Source organism: Ictidomys tridecemlineatus, chromosome 10 (assembly GCF_052094955.1).
Source record: "Ictidomys tridecemlineatus isolate mIctTri1 chromosome 10, mIctTri1.hap1, whole genome shotgun sequence".
Taxonomy (NCBI): domain Eukaryota; kingdom Metazoa; phylum Chordata; class Mammalia; order Rodentia; family Sciuridae; genus Ictidomys; species Ictidomys tridecemlineatus.
The window spans coordinates 77,042,302-77,068,499 of NC_135486.1; the positions used below are offsets into that span (position 1 = coordinate 77,042,302).

General features: G+C 46.0%; 1 protein-coding gene and 1 long non-coding RNA gene across 12 annotated transcripts in view; one reads left to right on the forward strand and one right to left on the reverse strand.

The window, feature by feature from the left end:
• Camk1d (calcium/calmodulin dependent protein kinase ID) overlaps positions 1 to 26,198 on the forward strand; it is a 392,784-nt gene that overhangs the window by 354,700 nt on the left and 11,886 nt on the right. For all 11 annotated transcript variants that reach the window (XR_013426686.1, XR_013426687.1, XM_078023259.1 and 8 more), the window contains 2 exons: positions 20,205 to 20,317; positions 22,094 to 22,172. Coding sequence is in view for 9 of the 11 variants with exons in the window: in XM_078023259.1 (XP_077879385.1) it covers positions 20,205 to 20,317; positions 22,094 to 22,172 (192 nt within the window). In the remaining 2 variants the exon portion in view is untranslated. The remainder of the gene's footprint in view (positions 1 to 20,204; positions 20,318 to 22,093; positions 22,173 to 26,198) is intronic.
• Positions 6,966 to 8,350, reverse strand: LOC144367346 (uncharacterized). Its single transcript, XR_013426688.1, has 2 exons — positions 8,178 to 8,350; positions 6,966 to 7,379 (listed from the first exon to the last, which is right to left on the reverse strand). It is a non-coding gene; the product is annotated as an uncharacterized LOC144367346 (long non-coding RNA).

Genomic DNA, 26,198 nt, shown 5'->3' on the forward strand with positions numbered 1-26,198 from the left:
TCCATGTTGTAGCATTTTAGAATTTCCTTCCTTTTTGAGGCTAATATTTGACTATATCTATCTACTGCCCTTGGCTTATCCATTTATCCATCAATGGACATTTGAGTTTCTTCTATTTTTTTTAAAAAAAAATTTTTATTTGTGCTTCTGTCTTTTGACCCTTGGGAATTATGTTGTGATTATGGCTATACAAATATCTGTTCAATTCCCTGCTTTCAATTCTTTGGGGCATATAAATCTAGAAATGGAATTGCTGGGTCATAGAATTATATGATAATATAATTATATGATAATTCTATGTCTAGCTCTCAAGGAAACCACTAGTAGTTTCTATACCAATAACATCCACTTACCTTCCCACCAGCAGTGTACAAGGTTCCAATTTCTCCAGATCCATGCCAATGCTTACACTTTCCAGTTTTTCTATTATAGCTATCCTGGTGAGTAGGAGCTAGTATCTCATTTTGGTTTTGATTTATATTTCCCCAGTAATTAATAACATTGAAAATCTTTTCATATGCCCTCTTAGTTTTTTTTTGGGGGGGGAGGGGGCAGGTAGAATACCAATCACTAGGAAGATAGTAGGACATATTCCAAAGAAATTGCAATTAGGAAAAATCATGATGAAAATTTAGAATTTTACCTTTGGATTCCTCAATTCTTTTTAGATGCCTTATTTCCATTCCCAGGAAACTGAGTCCTAAATCATAGACTTGTTGCAATTATTTCAGGATTAGATATTTGTTTCTTACCATTATATTTGTCTTGCTTAAGTCTACCATAAAGCTATTTTATAATTGCAATTTCTTTTTGCAATTTGTACTTTCAAATAATTATTTTGTGACTTTCAAATGCTTTTAGGGTGGGTTTAGGCCAACTAGTTTCTGAAATTACATAGAAATTAATCCCCCTCCTCATCATCCCCAAGGAAGGTACAAACAGAGCCCCTTACACACAGTAAAGGACTGTAGGAGATTGGAACTGCAGAAGGTTCTGACAGTATGTAATGTCCTATTCTCCTCCTGGAATGATAGGAACATCCCCCTGCCCATTGGCCGTGTCTCATTATCTGGGAAGCAAATGGTCTTTCTATAACAGCATTCTACTAGGTAGCTTTTGTAGTTTACTGTGGACTCAGGTGACGGCTCCTGTACATTCTTGCCATTATTGCAGGGGAATTTTATCTATTATGATACCCTTGGCCTCTAGGGCTCCTATTTATGGAAATAGATGAAGGCAGCTTCCTTTGAGCTCTAAAATTAAGATATTACACTTTCACAGCACTTTCAAAGCATGCCGGTGTCTTCTGCAGGGATTTCTTCCTTTTGTGGGTTACAGACCTTTTTTTTTATTAGTTGTTCAAAACATTACAAAGCTCTTGACATATCATATTTCATACATTTGATTCAAGTGGGTTATGAACCCATTTTTACCCAGCATACAGATTGCAGAATCACATCAGTTACACATCCATGTTTTTACATATTGCCACACTAGTGACTGTTGTATTCAGACTTTCTTGAGAATCTGATAAGTCACGAACCCTGACTCCGAATCAGATCTCATGTGCACACAGTTTGGCATGTCATTTTGGAAGGGAGGGTGGTTCTAAATAAGCAGACTTGGACATTCTGTGATATTCACCCTGGCTCCATAATTTTTCAACTAAAATTCTTATCAGAGGTCCTGCCTCTCCCAACTTCCCTGTACATGACTTAATGAAATAGATGATAGGTTGGTCCCCTTCCCACCAAGGACCAAAGCTGATATTGATACTCTAGAGAAATCTTCCCTGAAACTGGGGGTGGGGGTAACACCTTTTCTGGCCTTCTGGTTGTTTCTTTGTATCTGGTTGAACCTTGAACCACTACTTAGGTCAGCATCCATGTCTCTAGACTCACCTTGGGGAGATACACACATGTGTACATGCGCGCGCACGCGTGCACACACACACACACACACACACAATTATTTCCCTGAATTCTTGGCCTTGAGGGCAAGATTTATTACAGCTACTAGAGGTGCATGTTGACTGATGTTTCTTAGAATTACTGGGATTGGCAACTTAAAACTAAGTCATGAAGTCTCCATCCTCAGGCTATTATAACAAAATACCATAAAGTGGTGGTTTGAACAACAGACATTCGTTTCTCACCATTCTGGGGACTGGGAAGTCCAAGGGACTGGCCAGATTAGTTCCTAGTGAGCACCTTCCCCTGGGCTTGCAGACCACTGCCTTCTTGTTATGTTCTCACGAGGCAGCTAGAGCAAGTGCCAGAGCGAACTAACTGGTTCCTTTTCTAAACCAGTTACTGGCAAAGTAAATGGGATCCTCGTGATTGGCAAGTGAAGCAGTGAGAGTGGAGGAGGGAGAGTTCCAGAGTGAAATCACACTTCTGCCAGTGAAGAAGCAGGCAGGAAATGGAGTGGCAGCAGGTACCTTCCCATTCATGCCATGGCACGGAAATGTGGAAAGAGGGCCACCGTGGTCAGAAATAGCCATTCAGGAGCACGTGCACACGTGGGGTTTAGAAGACATTGAGGTGGAGGGATGGCACCTGGACTTGGGTATGACTTCAACAGTGGCGCCTCCACTTACAATTGTAGTACACAGTGCTATAATTTTCAGGGTTTGTGTTAGTCATCTTTGGGTTGCTATGATCAAAAAAAAATCTGACAAAAACAATTTAGAGGAGGGAAAGTTTATTTTGGCTCACAGTTTCAGAGATTTAGCCCATCGTAGGCCGACTGCATTGCTCTGGACCTAAGGCCAGGTGGCACCTCATGGCAGAAGGGCATGAGAGAGAGAAACTGCTCAGGACAGGGCATCTGGGAAGCAGAGAAAGGGGAAGGGGTCCTCGAGGAAGATGCACCCTTCCAGGGCACAGCCACAGTGACCTGCCTCCTCTCACCATGCCCCACCTGCCTGCAGTTATCACCCAGTCTGTCTGTTCAAACAAGGGGACACTGAACAGGTCACAGCTCTCATAGTCTCATCCTTCTACCTCTGAATATTTCTAAATCAACACAGGAACTTTTGGGTGACATCTCATAGGCAAACCATGACAGGGTTCAAGTATAGTAGTAAGCAAAGACTATATTTCTTTGTCCTTTTTTTTTAAGTAACAACTTGATAAGTTCATCCTTCCTGGGCACCACCCACTTTGTCCCAGAAAAACCTTCACATCAGTTTCATGACTGTCAGGCTCCCACAGGGAAAGCCGATTTTCTTGACTCCTTGCAAAACTTTAAGGGCCCCAAGCTGAGAGTGAATGAACTTTGGGCATCAGTTTTATCCTATAAGATGTTCAGACTCCTCTGAGTGACAGGCCAAATCCTGGGTTTACTTGACTATATAGCACACTGTGCATGGAGAACCACCAATCGCAAATTTAGCATCATCAGTACGTTAACCTACTTGTGAGTCCGGCGTCTGGCCATATAGGTTACTGGTACTCTAATGAGAGGCATCTTTGCCATCTTCACGTCTTTAGGACCTAGCACAGAGCCTGAAGTAGAGAAGGTACTCTAGAAATGCTAGTTGTTGGCACTGAGAATGATTAATTTGAAGCTGGTGATTGACATTCATAGCAAGCTTCGAGAGTTTCGCAGAGTTCGACCATCATGGCAGGTGGGTGTTCTGGGTGGGGAGGCACCACTCAAGGTCTCTCTAGAAGGTTGGATAAAACTCATAGAAGCTGAGAGGCAAGATGGAGCATCTGAGCAGGAGAGGGATGCAGGCACAGGGGCAGGGGTGCTATGGCATTTGGGGGGCTCATGAAGACTTGGTGAGGCAGTGCTGTGCATGGGGCTGGTGTTCAGCGCAGAGTTGGCACCAAGTTGAACCAGAATTAAAAGGTAGAACTATGGGTCACAGTCGCAGGCTCTTGCTACTTCTCCATGCACCATCCCTGGTCTCACATTCCTATCCATTCACTGAAGCTGTGAGCAAGACTGCTGAGCAGGCCAAGACCAACAGGCAGCACCCAGGGGAGCCCTCAACGCCTGGGGGATCACATCGAGCTCCTCATTCTTCCTCTGAACTGGAATGGAAAAGTGGTTAGCCTCTGTAGATTTTTGGAGTGCAGCACTATTATTTTCATCTGATAGGCCTGTCACACTGAGATATCAGACTGCAGCAAAAGTGGCTGAGACAGGCCACAGCACCGATTCTTTTACCTTTCCGCATTCTATGTAAACATTGCTCCCTTGGCCAGGGCAGACACTGGCTAAATTGGCCCCCTTGGCCTCCACACTCATTTCTCTATTATTCGTCATTTGGAAGGAGAAATAGTTTTTCCATCCTTGATAGTTTTACCTATCGAGGATGTGCCTTTGTAAAAAAAAAAAAAACCAACACTGGAGGGGTCCTTATTCTGCCAGGATCTTCCTTTGGGGATTAGGAATTGCCAAAAAAATAAAAATATTTTCCCACATAGCTTCAGCGGACACAGTGCAACGGACCTGGCTCAGCCAGAGGAGCACGAGTTCCAGGGAAATAATTTTCTATACTCAAAACCCGAATCAGCAGCTCCCAGGCCAAATTTGATTTTGTGATAACAAGTAGTCTGCCTCTTTTCTCACAACCTCAAGGAGATTCTTTAATGATCATTTCCCTAAATTATGCTTGGGGCTACAACATGCTGCAGAGATGCACAGGGACTCTTGGCTGATATGAAAACAGAGAAAGATCCTAAGGAGGTTCCCACTCCCCAACTGAATCTGGCACGAAGGCAGGCGGGGCAGGCTTAAGTGGACTTGGCCATGAGACCTCTGACCTCTCTGCCTAGAAGAAACTCTAGGCAGAACACTTAACAGCAATGCCCTTACTTTCTCACTGGGATCTTAGATTGTTCACTTTTTGAAACTAGGTCACATAAATGTTGCTTTGCCCATGTAGATAGTTTCATTAGCTTCCTAAGAGTGGAGCTGGAAATGCCTAATATGCATGCTAGGACCATTTTCTGAGACAAAGGATGATCCTCACTAAGGCAGTCCCCATCCCTTTAAGCAGTTGACAATTGGCTCTTTATGGAATACAGATGTTCTGGGAGGAAATAAGAAAGTAAGCGTCCATGGAAGAGAATGCATTGTAACCACCGGGCCCCAGCCCAAGCCTGGAGCATGCACGGGCCGTTTCTCCCATCAGTACAAGGAGTGTTAATAAGAATAAGAAAGACCCAACAGACATTGCCGGCAGGCAGCGCCCATCTTGTTATGTGAGTGACCTTTGCCAGGTGAGACACATTGTCCCATTCAGCCCACCCTGGACCAACTGTCTGGACTTTGGCTTTAGAAATTTAGAAACTAAATAGATCTGTTTATTCATCTTGCTCAGATACTCCTTGTGAGTAGGTTCACACCAACTAGACCCAAAAGAGGTTTTTTTTTTTAAAAAAAAAAAAAACTGGAGTGTTCATTACTAAATCACCATGAAGTATGTGCCCAGAAAGGTAATTTAATATGCATGTCAACAGACAAGCATGTCCACTCCCCCAGGGGACTAGTCCAGGAGAAACCAGTTAACACCACAAGTTTTCTTCCTAGACAAGTAGTCAGAGAGATGGAGTTGGTGGCCTTGGTGTGTTCAGAAAGGCTGGGTTAGTTTCCAGCCCGCCCTTCTCAGTCAAGGGCAATTTCTCTCCAGCAGTGAATCTCTTCCTCTTGTCTGGTCGGAGGGGCTGAGGCTGACCAGCTTCCCCCATCCCTCCACTCTGCCCCTCCCTTCTGTCCTAGCCTAACTCTCTGTAGTTGTGCAGGGGTGGGTGACTAACTCCCAGGTTCAGTCATCGTGGTCATTCGTTATATTCCAGTTTGTCTGCTTTGCAAGGATTTTTCAGAAAGGTCCCCAGCTCCCCCCGTCCTCTGTACAGAGTGGACCCTAAGGATGCCAAACTCCTCCTGGGGATTGTGAGTCCCCGTAGCTTTAGTCTCAGATGCAAGTCCTCCTTAGCCATATTTCAGCTTTGTTTTAGGGCCCATGACCTTGACTCCATTGCTTCAGAGAAGGGGTTTGATTCGTTGTCTGTGCCAATTGCTTTACATCCATCTCCTCAAAATACTCCAGTTTCAAATGGCGGGTGCAAAGCATGCACAGGAGTGAGGGAGACGTTTGACAACAGTGCAGTTGAAGTACAGAAATTCTGCATTCCCAAGATAGTGGGAACAACTCCCTGCCAGTGACTTCAGGAAGAGTGGCAGCCTTCAATATCTGTGGCATTGCCTTGCAAAGGCCCTGGGGTTGAAAGGGTATCATGGACAAAGAAGATGGAAGAGAGTGGTTCAAATATATTAATTTTTGACCCTAGATGGTATGGCTCTGTGTCCGATGGAAAACCATTTTACTTCCTCTGTTCTGTTATTTCCATCTCAGCATCAACTCCTGGAAACTGTCATTTACGTAGCAACTAAATGCTTTGGGATATTCAGCCTGGAGAATGGAAGGCAGGGAATGGACATGCAGGCCCTTAACTAACATTTATTGAGCCTAATGTATGTCAGGCAATATGATGGGTTTGTAGAAATGGATCCATCACTGCCCCCATCTCAGAGGCGACTGACAGTAAACATAAATTACAATCCAATCTTGCTGATATCATGCAGCAAGGATGAGGAGACCACTGTGGTATCTCCTGGGACAGAGCCAGGAACTGCCTGGGGCCTGAGGGAGACTTCACAGGACAGGTGACAGCCATCTGGATTTGGAAAGACAGAAAGGAATCTGCCAGGAGGGAGCCAGCCAGACGGAGGGAAAGTCTCCCTCCCCAAATAGTCCCTGCAAGACCATCACATAGCCAGAGTGACGGTTTGTTCCTCACGACCCAATTATCTGTGGATAAGATGTGCTTCCTGTGTGTGAGAAAAGATGCCCCATTCATTTGGAAACATAATTTTAAAAATACAGTTTGAAAGAGTTGAGCCAGCTTCAAACTATTGATATATGAAACACGAGGATCAGAAAAATATAATCTTAGAATTATCAGGATTTTTAATGCTTTCAGCGCTGTATTGAGCACATGGATGAATCAAAAGAGGTTTTTGTTGTGCTTTTAAATACTTGCTATGGAGAATCAGCAACAGCAGGGAGGAGACCATGCATAGACAAGAGAAAAGAACGAACAAGGGCACAGAAAGGAGAAGGGCCAGCCCTCCAGGAGGCAGCCCTGCAGCAGGTGCTGAGCAGGCTCTGTGCTTAACAGAGTGGAGGTGGAGTGGCAAGGGGAGAGAGTCCGCACCTGCACTCAGAAGCCCTGATGGAGGAGGGTGGGAGAAAGCCCATGATGCAACTCCAAGTATTGTGGTGCCCTGTGAGCTCTTTCTGGCTTCTCTTCTTCTCGCTGCATCCCAGGGCTTGCATTCAAGCTGGTCTCCGAAGTGCTCTGTGAGATGAGAAGGAAAGCCAGAGGTCACCACGAGGTGCAGCAAGAGGCCTCAGCCATGGGATGCAGGGCCTGAGGCATCTCCCAACTGGATTGCTAGTGCATGCAGATGGCTGGCGGCCCATCCATCAGACCTGGAAGGGAGGGAGGGAGGGAGGGAGGGAGGGAGGAGGGGAGGAAAGGATGGAAAAGAGATTAAAGAAGGAAGGAAGCCCAGGAAGGAGAAGGAACCAATCTACAGAGAAGGCAAAGCCTAGATGCAGAAATCTCTTTGGAACCCTCCCTGGTTGTAGCATGCTCGGTTTGTGCTTGGTGTTAATCACCTCCAGATTGGACGTCTGCACCCCTTGGTGCTTTGGTCTGAAGTTCATTACCCGTGAAAACTAATTTTCACTGCTGAAAGTTTCACTGGGTTTCCTAACTCAGCATTCCAGGCTGTGGGAAGCTCTCCTCGCCCCTCCTCTTGGTCTGCCTTGTGTCCTCAGTTTCAGAATGAACTAGAGCTTAGTGATGTGCCTGGCCCGGCAGGAAGAGTCCCAGGGCCCCTTTGCTAATGCCCTGGAACTTCCTGGGGGTGGTATCTGTTTGGCTAATGCAAGAATCAAAAAGTTGATTCCTGATGGATTGGGCGGTACACGTTTCACCTGAGGGGAAGTGTTTTGTTCCTCTTTCTCTCCTTCCTCCATTCCCCAAGCCTCTCCTCTGTTCCATTTGTGACGTTCTTTAAGGAATGTCCCCCCCCACCCCCCACCCCCCACACACACACAAAAAAAAAGCCACTTTCCCTAATCTACTTACCCATCCTCAGCTTTCCGGGCATTATCCACCCTGAGGGGATGATGGGGACATCTATCTGTTGAGTTTGCATCAACAGCACAGAACCTGGAGTCAGTAGTTTTGTGAACCATTCCTAGTTTCTCTGGTTCTCTTCTGAGTTTACAATAAGAAAGCCCTGGGAAAGCACATGATCAAACAGCGGGTCAGCAAAATTATCAGATTGCATTTTTGTAATGACTCAGATCTCTTTGGTCATTCTATTTGATAAAGCCAAATAATGTACTGAAACCTGTTTTGCTCACTAAAGGGGCCTTGTGCATAAATGCAACAGACATGTCAGCTTTAAAAGCTCTGATTTATTTTATTATTTTTTAAAAGTTGATCATATTATCCAGAGTAAGATGAATGAAACTCAGATTCCTTAGTGCATGTCCCAGACAGTCACTCAATGAACACTCACTGAATTCCTCTCAGTAGCCCCTGCACATTAGGTACTCAAGTGTTCCAAGGAAGGATGCCCAGATGTGGTTAATTTTGCTAGTGCTTTTCAGAGACCCATTGGGTCTGAGCTGGCCTTATATAGCTTATCAAGTTTGTAATATATACAGGGCTGAGTTGTTTCAGCCATTTGGGGCACCTCGGCCTAACTGAGTATAAGCTTTCTCAATGAACATGCCTCTGAGAAAGTGCTCAAGACAGCTCGGCCACTCTTAGAGTGCTCAGAAATATGGCATAAAGGATCTAAGTTGAAGAGCAGGTCTGCTACCCTCCACCGCTGCAGTCAATACAAGGCACACAAATGATGACCATCTGTTACTCTTGCTTCTGAAGCAGTGTAGATACCTAGTTCAGAGTGGATGGTTGTTGGCAGATGGTTGTTGATAGAGAATTGTCCAACATTTTACAATGTGTTGCTTCATTGCCATGATTGTCATGGGACGTGGGACTGAGTCCCTTGGGACTCCTCTGCTCCTTTCTCTCAGAGCGGCTCAGCAGCCGCTCTCCTACATCAGAATGTTTTAGCTGAAGGAACCTGAAGAGGATTTGATGGGACTGGTGGAATGGAAAAGGGAAGACAGAGATAAGGGCATTAGTGATTGCTGTGTGACATACTTCCTGAGGTCTGAAGAAGATATAACATTATATGTTATAACATATAATGTTATATGTTACATCTTTAGCATCTGCTGGGCACAGTAATACATGCCTGTAATCTTAGCAACCCGGGAGGCTGAGGCAGGAGGATTGCAAATTCTAACCCAGCCTCAGCAACTTAATGAGACCCTAAGCAACTAAGTGAGACCCGTCTCTAATACAATATAAAACAGGACAAGGGATCTGGCTTGGTGGTTAAGTACCCTGGATTCAAACCCTGGTATGTATGTCTATGTGTATATATGTGTGTGTGTGTGTGTGTGTGTGTGTGTGTGTGTGTGTGTGTGTAGCATCTATGTATTATCTATCTAGCATCTATTATCTATTGCATCTAGCTACTTTATTCATCCACTCATCCTCCTGCCTGTCTGTTTTACCTATTATATATATTAGTATATAGTGTATATGTATATAGTGAATAATATGTATATACACTATGAATATATGTGTGTACTTACCATACATACATTTGATGTTTAATGTATGTGTGTATATCCTACCTATTACTATCAACATAAGGTAGACACTATTGTCCCCATGAATAAAATAAGCTGAGACTCAGAGAGGATGAATAATTTCCCCAATGTCACTCAATCAGTGCTTGGAAGAGCCAGGATTTGAATCTGTGTCTCCTTTCCTTTACATCCCAGGCTGAGGGAGCCATGTGTGCTAGTCAGCTTTCTGCCACTATAACGAAATACCCGAGATAATTAACCTATAAAGAGTGAAGGTTTATTTTGGCTAACGGTTTTAGAGAGTCTCAAAATTGGGTGCAGCCATTGCTTTGGGCCTCTGGTGCTTGATAGCAATGGTGAGGTGCATGTCATGAAATAAAGTGCTCACCTCATGATCGGGAAACAAAAGGAAGAAGAGATTGGGGTTCCACAGTCCCTCTCAAGGATGCACCCCACCCAGTGACATAAATACCTCCCACTGGGCCCCACTACCTCCCAACAGTGCCACCATGAGGTCCATGCCTTTAACATACAGACACTGGGGACGTTCACCCAAACGCCAGCACCATGCCACTCTGCAGTGCTGAGAGCCAAGCTGGAATCCGTCCTCTGAGAGCAGCACAACCTTTTCCTTGAAAAATGGGTTCATTGTCCTTCAGAACCTCTCCCCCCAAGTAGTCTAAAGCAGAGAATTCGGGATTGCCATTCGTTGTCAGTATGGACTGTTGCATTACTATAATTTTATGTGAAAGATTTAAAAAAATAAGTTTCAACATTTCAGAAGCACATTTCACAAGTACTTAGAAATTTTGCTTACGTGTATCTTTATTTCCCAGCTCCCCTGCCAGGGAACAAGACCTATTAGAACTCCAGCCTCATCCATCCAATCCTCTAAGACCCTGTAAGGAGGAGGCTGCTTCTTCTGTAGGTCCGGACAGTTACAGAGCACTGAACGCCAGCAGTTTGACAGGCTCCTATTGGAATTTGGTTCAATACAGGCGCAGGTTCATTTTTCCTCTCCCTCTCTCCCACAGACAGGACCATAATGGTCCTAACCATTTCCCTCCCATCTGTCTTTCAGGAAGGCAGACTGGGTAGAACATTAGGCATTGATTTTATAACTGCAGGCCCTCTGAGCTGTTCTTTGGCAGGTCACATGGACTTGTTTTCTGCTCTGTTTCCAAATGTATCATAAACAAAAATCATGACCCTGGCTTCAGAGTCAGGCTGGGAAAGAGAACGTGATTGATATGCCCCCTATCTCTGTAGCGACACGTCTGGCTGGATATCTAGAGGTTAATATGGCTTGGCTCAGGAGATTCACAATTGAGAAAAATAATTCTGTTCTACCTGTTAAGTAGGAACGAGTTGTCTAAGCTCCCATGCATTTATTGCCTCAACTGAGGATTTAGGAAAACTTACCTCTCAGCTGTGAATTAAATGAGACAATATACCTATGCTGTCTAGCTCTGTGCCTGGCACACGGCAAATGCTCAATAAATGGTGGCTATTGTGATTAACCTCTGTGGGACCACAATTAGATTCTTTACTGTAGAAGACGTTCCATTTGTCCCATTAGGTAAGACTGGACTATAGAATTGGAGAGGCAGGACTCTCGTCTGTTTTATCCACTGCTGTATGATTATTAGCATTTGGCCCCTGTCAATGCTCTATAAATATCAGTAGAAGAGAAGCAAAGCAGGCTTTGTTTTTCTAGGCCACAGCTCTGAGCAGATGCCCTGCCATGTCCCTGAGACCATCCCTTCATCTCTGTTTCCCAGTGACCTAAATTAGGGGTTGGGTCAGGTGATGACTTCTGAACCTCAGAATAGAACTCCCATGACTTTGACAACCCCCTGCCCCACTGCTGGGCAAAGTTTTGTTTTGTTTTGGTTTGGTTTTTGGCACTAGGGACTTAACCCAAGGAAGCTTTACTGCTAAGCTACATCCCCAACCCTTTTCTATTTTTTTAATTTGAGACAGAGTTTCACTGAATTGCTGAGGGCCTTGCTAAAGTGCTGAGGCTGGCCTCCAACTTGCCATCCTCCTGTCTCAGGCTCCCAAGTCACTGGGATTACAGGTCTGTGCCACCACACCTGGTGGCAGAGTACTTCTTCAAACAGCTACTGGCTTGAAGTCTTGGACTGGGAGCAGGGCCTGTCAGCTCTGAGTGGTCATCAGATAGGTAACTGCTGGTAGGAAAAGCTGCAGAGAGGAACACTGCCACATGGAGGAAGGTGTCCAGGATTGGACAATGGAAGGTCAGGGAGTATTTGTTGAAGACTTTTTGGGCTCAGTTCAGTCTGCTTAAAAGATAGCATGTATGTCAGATGCCATTGACCACTGGAAAACTTCACTGAAAAGTAACTGAAAAATTATTGTACGTGGGAAAATAGAATATATATCCATTCTGGAGAGTTTCGTCCTAATTTTTGTTGCTGTTGTTGTTGATCCTGGGGACTGAACCCAGGGCCTCATGCATGCTAGGCAGTTTCTCTACCACTGAGCTGCTTCTCCAGTCCAGACCAATCCTGCTTAAATGTGCTGTTGCAGACACACATGGGTGTAGAAGACACATGTACACTCACACACAGCACAACGTTTCATGTCACGCATTTCCCACTCGTCAAAGAACAGTCGATAAACAAATATCCATTAAATCATTTCAAAGATAGAACAGAAATATTGTGTACACCACAGCCTCTGTCTCTCAGGAACTCATAGTCAAACTGGGAAGATAAACATCGTAACTACAATAATTAGACATCATCTTTGTAAATTCCTCGAAAGGACCCAGGGAAGAGCTGGGAGTTGAGCTGGATGGTGAGGAATGGCAAATGTTTGGAGAGGGGCCAACCAGGGTGGGAATGGCAATCATTTCCGCCTTGCTTTTACTGAGCATATACTTTGTACTGGGCTAGATACTGGAATTACAAAAATGAATGCAATGTCATTGTCACCTTTGGAAAGCTAGAAACTAACAGGAGACAGTGGGACATGAATAGAAACCAGCACCCATGCCATAAGGCATTGCCTGGGAAGCTGGAAGAGAGAGGAGAGGAAAGGGATCCCTGCCATGGGACCTTCTTGGGGTCAGGAAAGACGTCACAAACAAGGGTCCCACACTGGAGCTCTGCAAGGGAAATAGTCCGTCCTGTGGACTGGAGAAGGCAGCATCCCTCGCACAGAGGACAAGGTATGGAAAGGAATATTCTAAATGGAGCAGAAATGCTGTAGCTTCCCCTGACCGGCTCTAAATGAACCTTTCCTGACTATTGTTTTATATTTCCGGTTTGTGTTGCAGTGGGGTAAGCTGTTCTTACCCAGCCATCTAGTCCATTCCAGGCTTCTGGGGAATCTGAGCTTTGGTAGCCCAAAGAAATGCTGTGTACATAAGACAGTGGGGTCTGGTGGGGACTGTGTAAGGTGGTTAGACCGGCTCCTGTCTGTGGTCACTCCAAGTCACATAAATCTTAAATCACTGCTGGCTAAGCAGGCACATTTGTGAGCTAGATTAGGTCTGTGACCCCTGGTCACGTCTGTGGAATTGCACTGAGTGAGCCAATCCGCGCTCTCAGCTCCAGTGCAAATGCTAGGCCAGGCTCTGTCCCTGGCTTCTGGCCTTCGTTCACAGCTGCCTGCTGGCTGCCTTAGCCAGGATCCCTCACACACACCTGGTCCCGCTCACTGAGGCCTGAATGGAATTGCTATCTTGTGCTCCATGGGTGGTTGGCACTCCTGGTTGCAATGAATAGATTCTCCTCAGTCGCCACAGGAAATGGGATTTGCTACATGGTTTTATGTGGAATGAACTGGAAGCCCCAGTCCTCACAGCCCTGCACGGCTGCTCTCACAATATCACCTCTGAGCCAAGGCCTTTGCCTCCTGCCATCGGCTTTTCTGTCCTCCAAGCCCTCGCTCGGCCTTCAGTCCACACCTAGGCGAGCTCCAGGGTCATTACTGGGCTAACGGGCCTGATGTCAGGTGGCCTTGTGCTGCCCTGTGTTATCTCAGCCCCCACCACACACACTCACCAGGAACAGCCTGGAGCCTATTCCCGAGTGCAACAGTTTCCATGGAAGGGGAGGTTGAGATTGCCAGACACTGCTGTCCACATAGTCAGGCCACTTGGACTGACTCTGTCCTGTGCTCCTCCTTGCATGGATGGCAGCTCCCGTCATCCATACTGGAGACTCTGTCTCTGAGCTGCTTTTGGTACCTGTTATTCCTCTAATCCAGCCACCACTCCCTGGCCTTCCTGTCTCCCCTTTACCTGTGGTGCAGCTGCTAACTTTTTCTGCCTCAAGCCCACCCCTCCCACTGCAAAACCAGGGACCCAACTCTCTACACCCACCAGGGGCTTCCTGCAGGACAGAGTACCCCCCTTAGTGTAGGGCACATGGCCCTCAGCAGCCCCCCACTGCCTGATCCATCAGCCCACTTGTATTTTTGCAGTAGTAGCAACAGCTGCAGAAACTTCTCTTTGGTTCTTGACTAAACTGTGTTCCTTTGGGCCTTGGTGCCCTTATCACTGGTCGGCCCTTCCTGCCTGAGGCCCTGCTCTTTCTCCTATAAAGTTCTTGCTCATTCTCTAAGACCTAGAAACCTACCTCTTCTTTTCCCCACAAAATAACTTGGGCTAGATGCCCATGTTGTACATGCCCATGATAGCCTCTGCATAGCTCTGCGTTTGTTACTCCTATGCCATGGCCATCTGCTCAGGTCTCTCTCCCACTGAACTGAGCTCTTAATGGCAGGAAGCTCTTATCATTATGTCTCCAGTATCAGATCCAGTGCCTGGTATATATAGTAGGTGCAAAATAAATATTAGATAAATGTATGCTAAGTATACCTTAGGAAATATATGAGTCCAATTTCTGCTGCTAATTTAGACTGGGTAATTTGTAAAAAAAATAATAAGAAGAAGAAGAAGAAGAAGAAGTTTATTTAGTTCATGGTTCTGGTCCAAGAGCATGGTGCTGGCTCTGGAGAGGCGTTCATGCTGCATCATCCCATGGTGGAAGGCAGAAGGCAGAGGGCAAGAGAAGGCAAGGGCAAGTTTACAAAACAGAGAAGGAGGAAGGGAGCCAAACTTATCCTTATATTAGGAACCCTGACCCAAGATAACAGTAGTATTCAACTCATGAGAGCAGAGGCCTTGTGACCTAATCAATCACCTCTTCAAGGGTGATTAGAACTGTCACAGGGGTGATAAAACTCCACATGAGTTTTGAAGGCAACATTCAAACCATGATAGGCACTAAGTAGAATGTATATGTTAGCTAAGACTTGAAGTAGTATAAGATTTATGTGTAAATACTTTTTTAAAGTCACTGCCTGATCAGAGCCATCCTAACAGGTGTGAGGTGGTTTGCATTATGATTTTCATTTGCAGTTCCCTGATGATCAGTGATACTGAGCATTTTGTCATATACTTGTAGACCATTTATATGCATTTGGAGGAAATCAAGAAAACAGAAGACAGTGAGTATTGGTGAGGATGCAGTGGGACAGCCACTAAAGAAAACACTGTGGAGGTGCCTCAAAAAGTTTAAAATAGTATCACCCATCCAAACTAGAAATATTCCAAAAGAATTGAAATCAGAATCACAAACAGCCATTATGCCCTCATGTTCATAACATTATTCACTATGGCCAAGGGGTGGATACAACCCTAATATTCATCAGCAGATGAGTGGATAAATAAAAGATAGTATATACGTACTATGGAATACTGTCCAGCCTCCAAAAGGAAGAAAATTCCACAATGCGTTGCAACATGACCTTGAGGGCCTTACTAAGGCTAAGTGAAATAAAGGAGCCATAGAAAAGCAAATACACATGATTCTGCTTACACGAGGTGTCTAAGAATCAAACTTGTAGAATCAAAGAGTGATTGCCAGGGCCAGGGGAGAGGGAAAGGTGAGGTTACTAACCAAGGGCACCATTTCTATTAAGCAAGATGTATAAGCTCTAGGGATCTGCCTACAATATCGTGCCATGGTCAACAATAATGTATAAATATGCATTAAGAGGGTCGATCTCATCTAAAGCATTCTTACCATGGAAAAGTAAAATATAATAAAATTAATTTTATAATTCAAGTCACTGCCTTTTCTCACTGTCTCTTCTGTTACCATCTTCTTCCTGTCCTTTCAGTGTCTGTCTCTGATATCAAAAGCTGTTAGGAAAACCAGGACCTTAAGCCCATAATTCAAGAGGGGCAAGAGATGGGCAAGAACCCAAGGCTGAGGTGAATGATAGAGATGAAGGTACATAAAGGGACAGAGAGGTGGCCTATTTGCACATCCTTTCAGCACATGTCCATTTTTTGCAGGGAGGCAGAACCATGGCCAAAGACAAGCCAGCAGAAGAACATAAGTTAATGTAGGATAATGACCATAGTAAACTCACTGGGCCTCTCCACAGGAGCTTTTATGCTATTATAGCATTTCAGTTTCCAAGAAAAACAGTTCATTGCCGAATCAGCCACAGTGGGGCATTGCTGATGTTCACATTCATTTAGGTTAAAAGCCTTCTCCATGGAAAAACTTCTTCTGTATGGAATAGGTCCATGTCTGGGAGTGCCATTTTGGGGAATCCAAACCACACTGCATCCTCTCCACAGAGGCAGGCCAGTCTGCCCTCAAAGGCGGGCCTGCACAACTGGGTTCTTCTGGAATGTCTGTGAATGACATGGAATGTTAGTGTTTCCACTACCTCCGGTAGGGGGAAATGTAGTGAGGAGTCAGGTTAGGAGAGAACATTGAGATCCCCCTGAGCTGGGGCAGTGGAGTCCTGCTGCACCCCAGGTCTTCGTCTCTGCTTCAGAGCCCAGCCTCCGGGGCTGAGCAGCCAGGGAGGAAGCCTCTTTTCCAAGTATGTGTCCAGGCATCTAAACATTTGTCCAGCATCAGCTTCAGGCAGGCACTGGCCTAAGCACTGAGAATTTGTATACTAAGGTAAGGCATGGTCCTGCCTTAGGAGTTCATGGACAGGTCTGTGCACTACAGTGAGAGCACATTGTGACACACCTGCTCCACCTGCAGAGAGAGATCAGGCCTTCCTCATAACACACCAGCTAGTCTTCCAAGGTATGCCAGAGTTAGGCGAAGCCAGGGACAGGACAGCCAAGGTAACATGGACAGCTTTTACCCCGATCCAGAACCAAGAAATGTCTTGTGTACAAGGAGCTAGCTCTAAGCACCTTAGCAAACAGGCCCCAAAAAGTAGCATCCTATTATCACAGGGTCCTCCTTGCAGATGAAGGAGTTGGGGAGGGAGCAAAGCAAATGACCCACATAGAAAATTCAAAGTCAAGACTGGAGCAGAAGCTTCCCTTCTCAAGTCGGCTTCCCTTCAATGAATCGACATAGGAATTAAGAACATAAATCTTGAGTAGATGGCATGGGCTTGAGCCCTGGCTTTGCTAAATTGCTAGTCCCTTGGCCATTGAAATGAGAATGGTACCAGGACTGTACAGAAAGGTGTGGTGTGAGGGGATCAAATCCTCGAGGCCCCAAGGAAGGATGGGAGGGAAGGATTTGTTATCAGGATCTAAGATAGGATCCAGTTGAGTCTGCTCCCAGGAGAGGAACAGCCTTCTGTCCAAAGGTGAACCCACCTGAGAGCCAGGACAGAGGGGGCTTGTCATTGATCTTCTCCCTTCTTCCCCATCTCTGCTGTGGTCCCCATGCACTGGTACCCTCCAATGAGAGAGAGTGCTGCCCTTGTTCACCTGTCCATACAGACTGCCCCCAGGGCACAGGGCAGGTGGCTCTAAAGGGGCCGACGGAGATGTCTGGGACATTAAGCTCCTGGGGAGAGGTGAGTGTAAAATAGTGCAGTATTGATCTCGGTGGAGTTCTCAATCCACCAAAAGGAATCAACTGAGGCTACTAGTACTAGCAGTCTGTTTGCACACACTTGCCACAGGTTGCAACAGGAAATCTGGAAGGTAAGAGAGTATTACCTGGATGATAGTTCCATGGCTGCAATGGGGACCATGAGAGGGTCCTGTGAGGGTGGGTCCCTTTCTGAGGCACAGCCATCATTGGGCTACTCTGAACCATAAACTTTTTGGCCTGGAAAACTGATAATGGCTTTATCACCTTTGAGTCATATATCAAGGATTATTTAAAAGGTTTGATATGAAAAGGTAAATCACACTTCAGTAACACCAGTACAGAACAGAGGATTAGGAGGCTGAGGCAGAAGGGTCACAAGTTCGAGCCCAGCCTCAGCAATTTAGCAAGGCTCTAAGTAGCTTAGTGGGACCCTGTGTCAAAATGAAAATGAAAAGGGCTGGAGATGTGGCTTAGTGGTTACAAGTGCTGATAGCATCCCCTTGACCGCTCCAGATCCCCTTTCCATATATGAACAGAAGAGGGCGCTCTTTTGGGTTTCCTCCACACAAAGTACTAATAATTTTGTTTTAAAATCTTCTTTAATTTTAACTCACTTAGGCTCCAAGCTAGATCCATTTCATTTTACCCTGTCCTCAGTACACCCGTGTGAACACAGTATTCTATGCCAATAAAAGAAAAAAGAAAAAAAAAGAGCTAAAATGAAAAGAAATTGGCACCAGAAGAATAAATCTTTCTTGGGATTTTTTTTTTTAAAGATTTTTTTTTTCCTTGAAAAGAAAGCCAAACCATAAAGTAAAACATACTCGGTTTTTAATAAACAAAAACCTCACATATCTGAAATTTAGTTTTTTTCCAAGAAAAACTAACAATTTTCTCTGTCTGCTTTTCCTAATATGCACATTTCACTTAGCCCAAATCCTCATTATGGGAAAAATTTACATATCCATCTCCAGGCAGCCTGGGGTTTCCTTGTGCATGAAGTATGTGCCTGGTGGTTTCCGAAGTGCTGGCTGTTGTTCATTTCGCCCAAAGCAGCAAATCTTGAAAAATGAAATTTTCCAAGCACTCAGCCTCTGAAATGGCCTAGTGGGGATAAATGATTTTGAATCTTATCGGCCTGCAGAACGTTCTCAGCCTTGAAAAATGCCACTCCCCATGCCCTCTGCAGTGGCTGGTGCCAGGCACCTCTCCTGGTGAAAGCAGCTGAAGACAGGTAGTCCTGGGCGGTGGCCTCACCTCAATACATTTCTCATGTGCTGACAGCTTGATCCCCACAGACCTGCAGTCTTCTGGTTCCCACTAATTTGTTCTCATTAAACTGGTCTCTAGGTTGTGGCTGTGTTTAGAACAGCCTAGAGCTATGCGTGGAATTCCAGGGCTTAGCACAGGGACAGCAAGGTGGCTGCCACCTTCTGTTCCCAGAAGCCAGATATGTGCTGTCCAGCTTTGCACCTGGCCTTCCAGGACCGGGCCCCACCATCCCCTCCTCCCTCCCTCCTACCCTTTCTAGGTCTTTATCTGTTTTAGCCAATCGAACAAACTGGGAGAAGAGCCACAGTAGCTTAAACCAAAAAGAATTAGGAATTTTCTAGTCTGGTAGCCTCCATTTCTCAGATAAGGAAATTTTGTACCCAGAAATGAATCTGTAGCCTTCCGGAGGTAAAGGGACTGAGAACAGGGCTGGAAGGAGAAACCATGCTTTTGAAAAATTAAACTAATTTTTTTTTTTTATACTGGGGATAGAACATAGGACTTAGGACCTCATGTATGCTAAGCATGTGCTCTCCCAGTGAGCTTCCTCGAGCCCCGGAAGGCACAATTTTGCGTCAAAATTATATTTGGTATATTTAAATCAAAATTTCTGATCCTGCTATTTTGTTCGATGATCCTTGGTCCGTCTGGATCTATAAGTTGCTTGCACCAACATCCTCACCGAACCTTCTAAAAGCCAACTTTGAAATGGTACTGTGGCTGATCCTGCAGCATCACAAACATGTCACCTCTTGTTGACACTTATTGCATGTTTATGGGCAAAACTATAACCTTCCCCATACCCAATGTGGGCATGGTAGGGCAAACCTGGTGGGTTAGGGCACCTGAGGACAACCTGGTAATCAGAGTGGCAAAATTTCCTTTTCTTTCTATGACAATTTCTTAAATGAAATGAACCTAGAGGGGCCCAAGATTGTATAATAAACCTAAAATATTTCCTTTATTCTTTCCACGAACTCATCATCTATTAGGGACCACATAAGATGAATGACACTAGGGCTTCTAGGGTGTCTGGGTCTCTGGTTATTATTCCGTAGAGTTAATGTGAGTTTAAATATATGTATTTACCTCTGATGATCACCGGGGTTAACCCTCTCTGCTACTTACTGAATTGTGACTTTACTTGGGGGCCACCTGTGCCCATAGAACACGTGGCTCCTTTGCTCGGATGGTCCTCACAGCGTGCACAGCGCAGGTGACCTCGACAGGGTAGGTCACATCTCTTCCTTCCAGGGGAAGTGCAGAGGCGGCAGAGCAGAGGCACAGACCCTCAGACCCTACCCTGTCTTGTTTTCCAGGCTCTGTGGCTACCCTCCTTTTTATGACGAAAACGACTCCAAGCTCTTTGAACAGATCCTCAAGGCAGAATACGAGTTCGACTCTCCCTACTGGGATGACATCTCCGACTCTGGTAGGTCTGCCCTGCGCGGCTGCTCCCTGGGACACTTCAACCAGAATGGTCCCAGGGCTCTTGTCTGGGTCCCGTTGGGGGCTGCTGGATCAAAAACTACCCACAGCCTGGGTGGATTAAACCACAGACATTTACAGTTCGGGGGGCTGGAAGTCCAGGATCAAGCTGCTGGCACATCCCGTGTCGGCGAGGGCTGCTTCCCAGTTCATAGACCATCTTCTTGCTTTGTCCTTATAGGGGACAGGCAAGCAGAGAGCTCTCTGAGGCCTCTCTGACCAGGACACTAATCTCTTTCCTGAGAGCTCAACCCTTATGACCTAATCAGCCCCCCAAGGCCCCACCTCCCAAGGCCATCATCTTGGAAATTAGGATTTCAACATGAATTCTGGGGGACATGAACTTGTAGTCCTTGACCACTTCCAAGGGAGCTTTATGAGCTATATATTTGGCCTTGACTTGGAGGCCGGCTTGGATGGAAGACAGGCTTGAGACATCTAACCTGAGCCCTGCCAAAGGGCCCGGACTTCCTCACCCTCCACCTCCCCTCCCCATGCCCTGGGAGTGAAACATTATTGTCTGACATTTATCGAGCACCATCTGTGTGCAGAACACTAGTGTGTCCACTCCCTGGGTCCTCAGGATAACCCATCAGGTAGGCATTGCTTTATCCCCATTGGGCAGATGGGCAAACTGAAGCCCCAGTCGATAAAATGACTGGACCAGAATCACACAGCAAGTAAGCAGCCGAGCTGGATTCAAACCCCAGTCCTCACTCCCACCCCTGCATTTTAGCCGTGGTACCACACAGAAATATCCCCCAACAAAGTTCACCATCTTTCCTGAGGGAAAAAGAGCCAAACCAAACCAAAACCTGGGCAGAGTGGCAAAGTGTCTGCAGGCCTCAGTTTCCCCCAGGGAGGAGTAACCCGCCATCTTCCAGAGGATGAGATGGAACCATGGACAGACTCTGACAAGCTGATCCGGTCGAGAACTTTATTATTTGTTGTTACTTCCACCTAACTGGAAACACCTTGCCTTCCTCCTCAATCTTCTGATACCCAGGTCCACAATCTAGATCTACAAGGCCTGCAGAGAAGAGCCCCACGGGCTATATTGTGCTTCTGAGTCCAGGAGGGCACAGCCTCCCCCAGAAGGCCCAGTCTGGTGGGCAGGGTGCTCCCACACCTGCAGCATGACAGGCTTCAGGCTGTCACACCATGTCATCCTTCATTTCTGTGACCCTGCCCTCTTGTTCCCAGTGTCCTGCTTCTGGGCCAAGGTCCTGGCCTGGGTCCCGAGCACTCTCCTTCCCCAGGGAGCACCTCGTGGTATGGCAGCTTCGTGTCCACAGGTTCCCAATGGGCTGAGTGGGCTGTGGATGGTGGCCCTAGGGACTGGCTTCCCTCCACACCTGGCCCGGGACCTGACGGCATTGTCCAGCCCATGGGGAGGACCTCCCTGAGGCAGTGGGGAACTGAAGACAGGCGTGTGATCATCTGGTCAATGCCTCTCCTCTCCAAAGATGAGCTAGTGACAAGGGACCTGGAGACAGAAGTCAGGGTCCCAGACTGGCTTTGCTATCTCCTCATTCACCAAGTCACCCTTGGAGTCAAAGCCTGGGTTGGTACCTTTTGTTTCTGAGGTATAGCAGGGTCCATGAAGGGCTGGTCTTGGGTATCCTATGCTACATATGATATTCCTGAATATGTGGGGGCATCCTGTTGTCCTGTGTCACACCACAAAGTAATGCCTTTATTGTACCTTCCTTTTGAACAGCAAAAGACTTCATTCGGAATCTGATGGAGAAAGATCCAAATAAAAGATACACGTGTGAGCAGGCAGCTCGGCACCCATGGTGAGAACCCACCCCGCCCCACTGTGAAGACCATGTTGTCTGTCATGTGCTCCCAGGGAAAACTTCCTGCTGGCCCTCATTTAGGAAATCCACCCAAGTGTTTGTTTCATCCTGGCCAGGGCCCTTCCTCTGCCCAAGCTCGAATTTGAACCCTTTTGTGTCCACCAGACACAATCTTCTGAATGCACTCATGAGAAATCAACAGTGCAAAAGATAGTTGCAGCTCTTCAGTTTACAGAAAGTTGCTGAGAATCATTTTTATTGAAGGTAATCATCCAGGGAGGTGTTAGGATTGGAGTTCCATTCCTTGAGTTTATTAGTAGTTAAACGGATTGAAGTTGTATGTGTTTTCCTTTTCAGATGGTTTTCCAATTAAGGTTGGTTAGTTTGTTTGTTTCATTCTAGGGAGGCTACTTGATGCTCCATGGAGTTCTGCACATTTTCAGCAGAGCAGTTGGGGCTGCCTTATGTTTGTGCTACTCTAAGTTAGAACCCAGCTTCGCTGTTGACTGTCTGTGAACTCGAGTCTATACTTGACTTTTCTGAGCCTCAATTTTCTCATTATTAAATGAGCATAGCATTCCCAAATGTATACATTTGACATAATAAATAATGGAAGTAATACATTTAAAGGATTATTACAATGTCCTGTGCAGAGCAAATGTTAGTTAATTGTAGCTCTTTTTATGAAAGCCCTGTGGGCATCCATTTTGAAACAAATTCTAAGAGTAGTAAAACATTCAATGTGTTAGTCAACTTTCAGTTACTGTAACAAATATGTGAGGCGGTCAACTTAAAAAGAGGAAAGGTTTGTTTTAGCTTTCAGTCCATAGTCAGTAGCCTTGTATGTAGTGGGGCAGCACATCACATGAGTTCTCGGGGACATTTAAGACTCAAACTATAGCACCCACTGTAATGAAACTAGGGGCTCAAGAGTGTCACTCAGTGGTAGAGCACTTTGCCTGGCAGCATGAACCCCTGAGCTCTGTCCCCAGCACTGCAGGAAAAGGAGAAGAGAGGATAATACGTGGAGAAAGAGCTGAGTTCAGGAGGGAGTCCGCCTAAGGAGCACTGTAGGACACTGCCCTGGTTAGCCCACCATCTTCTGAAGCATCACCTGCAGAGTTCCCTATGCTGTGAGCCTTCCACTGGGGACCTGCAGAAAGGCACTGTCCTGACCGAGTGTCACAACGCTCTAATTCATAACACCAGTTGCTTATTGAGTCTCCTGTTCTAGACACTGTGCTGGAACACAGTGTCACTTTCTCTCTTCATAATAACCCTGCAGTTTAGGTTTTATCTTCTTTTCAGAGCTAAGGAAATAGAAAGATAATTTAACCCAAATGCACAGCTAACTAATGTCAAAGGCAGGATTCCAGCCAGAACTGCCTCCCTTCAAGGGAGAAGAGGAAGAAAGGAAGGTGGGGGAGGGGTGTTCTTCAAAGGCAGAGAGTTTCCTCTGTGTGTCTGGATGTTTCTTAACATGTCACCTGAGGGACAGGGGTTGTGGCTCAGTGGTAGAGCGCTTGCTTAGGACATGTGAAGCCCTGGGTTCGATCCTCAGCACCACATATAAATAAATAATAAAGATATCGTGTTCATCTATTAAAAAATTAAAATAAAGTCACCAGAGACAGTAGTTGCAAGTATGTGATAATATATATATATATATATATATATATATATATATATATATATATATAATAAAGATTTTCCCATTTCATACACAGTGGGCCTTTAAAGCTGTGAGACTTTGCAGTTATGGAGGAAGAAAGGGAAATGGTTTGCCTCCTAGCGCCCATTCACTCAGCCAGCCTCACTCTCTAGAAGGCGGGAAGATGGCCAGTGCAAACCTGGTCTCTCCTGCCTCACGCTTTTTTTTTTTTTTTTTTTTTGGTACCTGGGATTGAACCCAGGAGTGCTTAACATCTGAGCCATCATCCACAGCCCTTTTTATATTTTATTTAGAGACAGGGTCTGTCTGAGTTGCTCAGGGTCTTACTAAGTTGCCAAGGCTGGCTCTGAACTCATGATCCTCCTGCCTCAGCCTCCCGATTACAGGCATGCTCCACCATGTCCAGTTTACTGAGCATTTTTGAAAATCAAAACAAAAGCTTTCTGACGGGGCTGGGACAGAGGCAGGTGAGCCGAGCCCTGCTCCTGGAGGTTTCCACCTGACCAGCAGAGAGAAGGGAGCTCCAAGCAGGACGAGCAACCTGGGCCACAGAATGGGGACCAAACACTGTGCATCTACTCACGGTGCCAACAACACCTGGCATTCCGGAGTCCGAGTGGACAGAGGCAACAAGTAGAAAATGAGACTAGAAAGAAGGACTGGAACTAGCAGGTGTCTGGCCTGGCTTTTGGTCTCCTCTATAGGATCCAGATCATAAGTAACAATATACATATCCTGGGGGGCTTTTCAAGGGGTTAAATGAGATAATACATGTGTCAAAGAGACCAAATCTGACACCTAACATATGTGACTTACCACTGTTTTATTATCAACCTAAGGAATTTGTACTTTCCCCTTTGGGCCATGGGGCCCAGATGGGTTTTAAGCAGGGAAGTCAGGTTTGATTTTTGAAAGCCCCCTCCAGCTGCAGGATAAAGGTGGGGAGGTAGATAGGTGTGGAGCAGGGTAGGAAGGTGCAGGCCAGGATGAGGAGGTGGCTTTCCCACGGGAGCATGACAGGGATGGAGGGGACTGTCCACTCCAGTCAGAGCTGGAAAGTCCCCAGGTGTTGGCAGAGCATGGGGAGAGCCCAGGATTATGCCCAAGTTTCCATCTTAAGGCCTGGGAGAGAAGGGCTTAGGTGGAGAGATGAGCTGGGCTTTGCGTGTGCTGGACTGCGGCAGGTGCGCTGCTGGAGTGTGGAGCTCAGGAGAGAGGTCAAGCCAGGGGTGAAGGTCTCAGAGTTGTCAGCCCATGTCTCATGGCAGATGTGCCAGCTTGAGGGCAGTCTCTTGAATGCCACCCGATTCAGAGGGGTTTTACCCCAAGGGCTCTTAGTATTTTTATTGTTGATTGACTTCCCAGGAAGTCAGACACGGAAAACAGTAACATCAAATGCATCAGATACAAGCATCATCACCAAAACCCCCCTCTTGCCTGCATTTATGGTACACTTGTCTCTGTTAGGTAAAATTGGCCAGGCAGAGGATTCAGTAGGTCATGCAGATTTGTTGAAATAAGGACGTCAGCAGAGCAGCGTTATCAACACCACTGTTCCAGAAGCTGTGACCACAGCACAGCCAACATACCATCAAACCAGAGCCTTCATACCATCATTCAGTATTCCACCCTGTTTTTCCTACTTACTCCAAGCCACCCAGGACTAGGCGAGGCCTTGGAGCCACAGATGCCTTCCCATAGCCTCACAACAGACCAGTCTCTTTGCAGAAGAAGGCTCTTTGCAAAGCCCTCCTTGGAGAAGGCAGATGTTTCCCAGCCTCTCACTGAGGTTCAGGAACCAGGAGGTGCTGACTGATGGTCCAAGAGTAGGGAAAGACGAGCGGCAGCATGGGAACCCATCCCCGTTATAAGGCAGCACCCTGCCATCTGACCAGAGATCGTTTATCCAGGTCGGATTGTTCTGAACACCTGTCACCAGTTTCACTGACAAGTGAACTAAAATAATGAATGCATAGAAGATTGGTTGATGTTAGGGAGTTAAGGCATTGGCTCACGTGACTGTGGGGTCAGATAAACAGGAAGAGCAGGCTAGCAGATTGGAAATCCAGGCAAGATCTGATGTTGCAGCTCAACTCTGAAAACAGTCCAGAGGCAGAATTCCCTCTTCCTCTTTTTTTCTTCAAAGCCTTCCATTGATGAGATGAGGCCCACCCATAAAAATAGTTTTTACTCAAAGCCTACTGATGGAAATGTTAAACTCATCTAAAAAATACTTTCATGGCAACATCCAGACTAGTATTTAGCCAGATATCTGGGTCATGTTCTAGCCAAGGTAACACATAAAATTAACCATCACACTCCTGATTATTGACAGAGACCCCCTCCCCTCC